This window comes from Procambarus clarkii, chromosome 50 (assembly GCF_040958095.1).
Source record: "Procambarus clarkii isolate CNS0578487 chromosome 50, FALCON_Pclarkii_2.0, whole genome shotgun sequence".
Lineage (NCBI taxonomy): Eukaryota > Metazoa > Arthropoda > Malacostraca > Decapoda > Cambaridae > Procambarus > Procambarus clarkii.
Window position 1 is genome coordinate 5,413,515 of NC_091199.1, and position 8,410 is coordinate 5,421,924.

The 8,410-nt window shown below is 51.7% G+C and overlaps 1 protein-coding gene across 1 annotated transcript in view; it reads right to left on the minus strand.

Annotated features, from left to right (window-relative positions):
* LOC138351577 (uncharacterized) overlaps window positions 1–8,410 on the minus strand; it is a 33,595-nt gene continuing 25,185 nt past the window's right edge. The window contains exons 2-4 of the mRNA XM_069303373.1: window positions 3,228–3,671; window positions 1,328–3,132; window positions 1–36 (exon numbers count right to left, since the gene is read on the minus strand). Of these exons, the coding sequence (XP_069159474.1) occupies window positions 1–36; window positions 1,328–3,132; window positions 3,228–3,671 (2,285 nt within the window). The remainder of the gene's footprint in view (window positions 37–1,327; window positions 3,133–3,227; window positions 3,672–8,410) is intronic.

An 8,410-nucleotide genomic window follows, 5' to 3' on the forward strand; every position in this document is an offset into this window, starting at 1 on the left:
TCACTGGTTTGTGCTTCTATCGCTGTTCTTGATCCTCTGCCAAAATGTTCACAATTAGTTTTACAGTAAATTAATTGTTTAAAACTTACAGCCAAAGCACTGCATGATACCTGGTTGATGGGGTTCTGGGAGTTCTTCTACTCCCCAAGCCCGGCCCGAGGCCAGGGTGGACTTGTGAGAGTTTGGTCCACCAGGCTGTTGCTTGGAGCGGCCCGCAGGCCCACATACCCACCACAGCCCGGTTGGTCCCGCACTCATTGAAGAAAATCTAGTTTCCTCTTAAAGATGTCCACGGTTGTTCCGGGAATATTTCTTATGCTCGCTGGGAGGACGTTGAACAACCGCGGTACATATAGGTACACGCCTCAAGTATTACTACAATCAATTAAAGTAACTAAGTCTCTTGATCTAAATCAATAAAAAATAATTCCAGAAATCGCTTCGATAGAGAGATAATTGCAGTTATGTCAGCAAAATATCACTGTTGTATAGAGATTCATTTACTGACAGTTTTAGGGGTACCCCTCCACAGTTTAACGAGGACCTGGAAGGAACAGGAAAGTGACATAGGTAAATAAATTGACGTCAATTAAGCAATACCAACACTGCTGCCTCGCCCTGCAACACTGCTGCCTCGCCCTGCAACACTGCTGCCTCGCCCTGCAACATTGCTGCCTCGCCCTGCAACACTGCTGCCTCGCCCTGCAACACTGCTGCCTCGCCCTGCAACATTGCTGCCTCGCCCTGCAACACTGCTGCCTCGCCCTGCAACACTGCTGCCTCGTCTGCAACATTGCTGCCTCGCCCTGCAACACTGCTGCCTCGCCCTGCAACACTGCTGCCTCGCCCTGCAACAGTGCTGCCTCGCCCTGCAACAGTGCTGCCTCGCCCTGCAACACTGCTGCCTCGCCCTGCAACACTGCTGCCTCGCCCTGCAACACTGCTGCCTCGCCCTGCAACACTGCTGCCTCGTCTGCAACATTGCTGCCTCGCCCTGCAACAGTGCTGCCTCGCCCTGCAACACTGCTGCCTCGTCTGCAACATTGCTGCCTCGCCCTGCAACACTGCTGCCTCGCCCTGCAACACTGCTGCCTCGCCCTGCAACAGTGCTGCCTCGCCCTGCAACACTGCTGCCTCGCCCTGCAACACTGCTGCATCGCCCTACAACACTGCTGCCTCGCCCTGCAACACTGCTGCCTCGTCTGCAACATTGCTGCCTCGCCCTGCAACAGTGCTGCCTCGCCCTGCAACACTGCTGCCTCGCCCTGCAACAGTGCTGCCTCGCCCTGCAACAGTGCTGCCTCGCCCTGCAACACTGCTGCCTCGCCCTGCAACACTGCTGCCTCGTCTGCAACATTGCTGCCTCGCCCTGCAACAGTGCTGCCTCGCCCTGCAACAGTGCTGCCTCGCCCTGCAACAGTGCTGCCTCGCCCTGCAACAGTGCTGCCTCGCCCTGCAACAGTGCTGCCTCGCCCTGCAACAGTGCTGCCTCGCACTGCAACAGTGCTGCCTCGCCCTGCAACACTGCTGCCTCGCCCTGCAACACTGCTGCCTCGCCCTGCAACATTGCTGCCTCGCCCTGCAACACTGCTGCCTCGCCCTGCAACACTGCTGCCTCGCCCTGCAACACTGCTGCCTCGCCCTGCAACAGTGCTGCCTCGCCCTGCAACAGTGCTGCCTCACCCTGCAACAGTGCTGCCTCGCCCTGCAACAGTGCTGCCTCGCCCTGCAACATTGCTGCCTCGCCCTGCAACACTGCTGCCTCGCCCTGCAACATTGCTGCCTCGCCCTGCAACACTGCTGCCTCGCCCTGCAACACTGCTGCCTCGCCCTGCAACACTGCTACCTCACCCTGCAACAGTGCTGCCTCGCCCTGCAACATTGCTGCCTCGCCCTGCAACACTGCTGCCTCGCCCTGCAACAGTGCTGCCTCGCCCTGCAACAACACTGCTGCCTCGCCCTGCAACAACACTGCTGCCTCGCCCTGCAACAGTGCTGCCTCGCCCTGCAACAGTGCTGCCTCGCCCTGCAACAACACTGCTGCCTCGCCCTGCAACAGTGCTGCCTCGCCCTTCAACAGTGCTGCCTCGCCCTCCAACACTGCTGCCTCATCCTGCAACACTGCTGCCTCGCCCTGCAACAGTGCTGCCTCGCCCTCGAACACTGCTGCCTCGCCCTGCAACACTGCTGCCTCGCCCTGCAACAGTGCTGCCTCGCCCTTCAACAGTGCTGCCTCGCCCTCCAACACTGCTGCCTCGCCCTGCAACAGTGCTGCCTCGCCCTGCAACACTGCTGCCTCGCTCTGCAACAGTGCTGCCTCGCCCTTCAACAGTGCTGCCTTGCCCTCCAACACTGCTGCCTCGCCCTGCAACAGTGCTGCCTCGCCCTGCAACAGTGCTGCCTCGCCCTGCAACAGTGCTGCCTCGCCCTCCAACAGTGCTGCCTCGCCCTGCAACACTGCTGCCTCGCCCTGCAACACTGCTGCCTCGCCCTTCAACAGTGCTGCCTCGCCCTCCAACACTGCTGCCTCGCCCTGCAACACTGCTGCCTCGCCCTGCAACACTGCTGCCTCGCCCTGCAACTGTGCTGCCTCGCCCTGCAACACTGCTGCCTCGCCCTTCAACACTGCTGCCTCGCCCTGCAACACTGCTGCCTCGCCCTTCAACAGTGCTGCCTCGCCCTGCAACAGTGCTGCCTCGCCCTGCAACACTGCTGCCTCGCCCTGCAACAGTGCTGCCTCGCCCTGCAACAACAGTGCTGCCTCGCCCTGCAACAACAGTGCTGCCTCGCCCTGCAACACTACTGCCTCGCCCTTCAACAGTGCTGCCTCGCCCTGCAACAGTGCTGCCTCGCCCTGCAACACTGCTGCCTCGCCCTGCAACAGTGCTGCCTCGCCCTGCAACACTGCTGCCTCGCCCTGCAACACTGCTGCCTCGCCCTGCAACACTGCTGCCTCGCCCTGCAACACTGCTGCCTCGCCCTGCAACAGTGCTGCCTCGCCCTGCAACACTGCTGCCTCGCCCTGCAACACTGCTGCCTCGCCCTGCAACACTGCTGCCTCGCCCTGCAACACTGCTGCCTCGCCCTGCAACAGTGGTTCTCTGACATCCTGTGTCCGAGGACCACTGAGCACTATGTGTCACCACCGCCGGACACAGCATGATACATATCACACATCCGAAAATTTCCGCTTAAAATGGTCGCTGGGAGAACCAGCCAATTCCAGCCTTCAGGAAATGCATTTTCCCCTGACTCATCACGATGAATATTTTCCCCTGACTCATCATGATTATTTTCCCCTGACTCATCACGATGAATATTTTCCCCTGACTCATCATGATTATTTTCCCCTGACTCATCACGATGAATATTTTCCCCTGACTCATCACGATGAATATTTTCCCCTGGCTCATCACGATGAATATTTTCCCCTGACTCATCACGATGAATATTTTCCCCTGACTCATCACGATGAATATTTTCCCCTGACTCATCACGATGAATATTTTCCCCTGACTCATCACGATGAATATTTTCCCCTGACTCATCACGATGAATATTTTCCCCTGACTCATCACGATGAATATTTTCCCCTGACTCATCACGATGAATATTTTCCCCTGACTCATCATGATTATTTTCCCCTGACTCATCACGATGAATATTTTCCCCTGACTCATCACGATGAAGAACTCAAACTATGAACAGCAACAAAATTAATATTTTTTTTTAACAATTGATTATATATTTTATTGTTTACACCCCGTACTCACCCTGTGGGCGGTTGTGGACTCCATACCCACCCTGTGGGCGGTTGTGGACTCCATACCCACCCTGTGGGCGGTTGTGGACCCCATACCCACCCTGTGGGCGGTTGTGGACCCCTATACCCACCCTGTGGGCGGTTGTGGACCCCATACCCACCCTGTGGGCGGTTGTGGACCCCCATACCCACCCTGTGGGCGGTTGTGGACCCCCATACCCACCCTGTGGGCGGTTGTGGACCCCATACCCACCCTGTGGGCGGTTGTGGACCCCATACCCACCCTGTGGGCGGTTGTGGACCCCCGTACCCACCCTGTGGGCGGTTGTGGACCCCCATACCCACCCTGGGGGCGGTTGTGGACCCCATACTCACCCTGTGGGCGGTTGTGGACCCCCATACCCACCCTCTGAGCGGTTGTGGACCCCCATACCCACCCTGTGGGCGGTTGTGGACCCCATACTCACCCTGTGGGCGGTTGTGGACCCCATACTCACCCTGTGGGCGGTTGTGGACCCCATACTCACCCTGTGGGCGGTTGTGGACCCCATACCCACCCTCTGAGCGGTTGTGGACCCCATACCCACCCTCTGAGCGGTTGTGGACCCCATACCCACCCTCTGAGCGGTTGTGGACCCCCATACCCACCCTGTGGGCGGTTGTGGACCCCATACCCACCCTCTGAGCGGTTGTGGACCCCATACCCACCCTCTGAGCGGTTGTGGACCCCCATACTCACCCTGTGGGCGGTTGTGGACCCCATACCCACCCTCTGAGCGGTTGTGGACCCCATACCCACCCTCTGAGCGGTTGTGGACCCCATACCCACCCTCTGAGCGGTTGTGGACCCCCATACTCACCCTGTGGGCGGTTGTGGACCCCATACTCACCCTGTGGGCGGTTGTGGACCCCATACTCACCCTGTGGGCGGTTGTGGACCCCATACTCACCCTGTGGGCGGTTGTGGACCCCATACCCACCCTCTGAGCGGTTGTGGACCCCATACCCACCCTCTGAGCGGTTGTGGACCCCCATACCCACCCTGTGGGCGGTTGTGGACCCCATACCCACCCTGTGGGCGGTTGTGGACCCCCATACCCACCCTGTGGGCGGTTGTGGACTCCATACTCACCCTGTGGGCGGTTGTGGACCCCATACTCACCCTGTGGGCGGTTGTGGACCCCATACTCACCCTGTGGGCGGTTGTGGACCCCCATACTCACCCTGTGGGCGGTTGTTGACCCCCATACCCACCCTCTGAGCGGTTGTGGACCCCCGTACCCACCCTGTGGGCGGTTGTGGACCCCCATACCCACCCTGTGGGCGGTTGTGGACCCCCATACCCACCCTGTGGGCGGTTGTGGACCCCATACCCACCCTGTGGGCGGTTGTGGACCCCCATACCCACCCTGTGGGCGGTTGTGGACCCCCATACCCACCCTCTGAGCGGTTGTGGACCCCCATACCCACCCTGTGGGCGGTTGTGGACCCCCATACCCACCCTGTGGGCGGTTGTGGACCCCCATACCCACCCTGTGGGCGGTTGTGGACCCCATACCCACCCTCTGAGCGGTTGTGGACCCCCATACCCACCCTGTGGGCGGTTGTGGACCCCCATACCCACCCTGTGGGCGGTTGTGGACCCCCATACCCACCCTGTGGGCGGTTGTGGACCCCCATACCCACCCTCTGAGCGGTTGTGGACCCCATACCCACCCTGTGGGCGGTTGTGGACCCCCATACCCACCCTGTGGGCGGTTGTGGACCCCATACCCACCCTCTGAGCGGTTGTGGACCCCATACCCATTCTGTTACTGTAATGATAAAGGCTACAAGGGCACATAATAGGCTCAGGAACTGAATCCTAAATCATTCTGGGGGGTCAAAAACATTTTGAAACGTTTTGAGGTTTCTCAACACTAACTCACTATAGCAACTACCACACTGCTTCATCGGCGGCGGCTTACTTGGTCGCTACCAGGACCCTGTAGGGAGACTGTGGATTGCCCAAGATAAACTGCCGTCTCCAGTACCGCTGCCCCCCAGACGTCACCTCTGTTATCTTGAGGTTATCTTGAGATGATTTCGGGGCTTTAGTGTCCCCGCGGCCCGGTCCTCGACCAGGCCTCCACCCCCAGGAAGCAGCCCGTGACAGCTGACTAACACCCAGGTACCTATTTTACTGCTAGGTAACAGGGGCATAGGGTGAAAGAAACTCTGCCCATTGTTTCTCGCCGGCGCCTGGGATCGAACCCAGGACAACAGGATCACAAGTCCAGCGTGCTGTCCGCTCGGCCGACCGGCTCCCTCCATCAATGACCTTGCCGAGACTGGTGAACTAGGAAATACCACTAACCCAAAGGGGAGTTGACATTGTGCTCTGTAGCCAACCTGTCCTCTTAAAAATAACGTCGCTTTTGGCCGTTTGCCCGTATGGCCGAATTTGGACGTAATTTGAAAATGAAAAAAAAATTGAAAATAAATTTGGGATTTGTTTTCAATAACAGTAAGTTAAGGGTCCTCTGGTAGGTTAGGTGGGCAGGAAATTCTCATAAAGTTTCAAAACGTTATGAAAAACGTTAATTTAAAGTTTCCTCTCATAACCTCTGCGCGTACGCCGGACGACTCAAATAGAAAACGGAACAGAACGTCACTTTTGTGAGTCAATTTTATTTCAAATTACATCCAAATTTGGCCATAGCGCGCATACGAGCCAAAAGTGACGTTATTTTTAAGAGGACGGGTTGCTGTAGCACACACTAGGTGGCGCTGATCTTGATGGGTCACCTCACCAGAGGTCACTCACAACGTCACCTCACCAGAGGTCACTCACAACGACCCCTCTGGCTGACCAAGGCAGGAATCTTGAGCCATTTGATAGCCACCACCAGATGGCATTGTCCACATTACGTACTATTCCCGGGCAGTTCGGGTGCGGACTCTTAGATGGCGCTGGAACTGCCACTCTACCCCCTGACAAGGGCGGCGAGTCCGTAACGTTTATATAATTAAATAATCGTATAATTAAATAATTTTGTAAATAAATAATTTTATAATTGTATAATTTTGTAATTAAATAATTTTATAATTAAATAGTTAAAAAAATAATTATATGGTTAATTAAATAATTAAAGAAATAATTTTATAGTTAATTAAATAATTAAAGATTTAATTTTATAATTAAATAATTAATAACTAATTTTATAATTAAATACTTATTTTATAATTAAATACTTATTTTATAATTAAATAATTCATTTTATAATTAAATAATTCATTTTATAATTAAATAATTCATTTTATAATTAAATAATTCATTTTATAATTAAATAATTCATTTTATAATTAAATAATTCATTTTATAATTAAATAATTCATTTTATAATTAAATAATTCATTTTATAATTAAATTATTAAAGAATTAATTTGATAATTAAATTTTTAATTAAATATAATTAAATTTGACTGTAGTCAGGAGGTACGGAGGAATCGTGGACCCACTTTAGTTAAACTACGTTACTGCCTTTACTATTGTTACTCGTACGTTACTATACGTTACTATACGTTACTATACGTTACTATACGTTACTATATGTTACTATACGTTAATATACGTTACTATACGTTAATATACGTTACTATATGTTACTATACGTTAATATACGTTACTATACGTTAATATATGTTTATATACGTTACTATACGTTAATATACGTTACTATATGTTAATATATGTTACTATACGTTAATATACGTTAATATACGTTTATATACGTTACTATACGTTAATATACGTTACTATATGTTAATATATGTTACTATACGTTAATATACGTTAATATACGTTTATATACGTTACTATACGTTACTATATGTTACTATATGTTAATATATGTTAATATACGTTAATATACGTTAATATACGTTAATATACGTTTATATACGTTAATATACGTTTATATACGTTACTATACGTTACTATATGTTACTATATGTTAATATATGTTAATATACGTTAATATACGTTACTATACGTTACTATACGTTACTATACGTTACTATATGTTACTATATGTTAATATATGTTACTATACGTTAATATACGTTACTCGTACTATTGGTTCAACTTTTATGTGGTATAAATGTCAATTGGATCTGTCGATATATCTTTCATATTGGCTTAGTTAATAATGTAATTACTGTATATGTATATTTGCCAGTCACAGATAGGTAAGTACAGTTATATATGTGTGTTCTTACCTATGAGTGTCTGGAGTGAGGTCTGGCTCTCTGTGTCCCGACTCTTACCTATGAGTGTCTGGAGTGAGGTCTGGCTCTCTGTGTCCCGACTCTTACCTATGAGTGTCTGGAGTGAGGTCTGGCTCTCTGTGTCCCGACTCTTACCTATGAGTGTCTGGAGTGAGGTCTGGCTCTCTGTGTCCCGACTCTTACCTATGAGTGTCTGGAGTGAGGTCTGGCTCTCTGTGTCCCGACTCTTACCTATGAGTGTCTGGAGTGAGGTCTGGCTCTCTGTGTCCCGACTCTTACCTATGAGTGTCTGGAGTGAGGTCTGGCTCTCTGTGTCCCGACTAGTGGCATTATTATACCCGTTGTGTGGTTTGTATCAGGTTTAAATTCTGTGTCGAA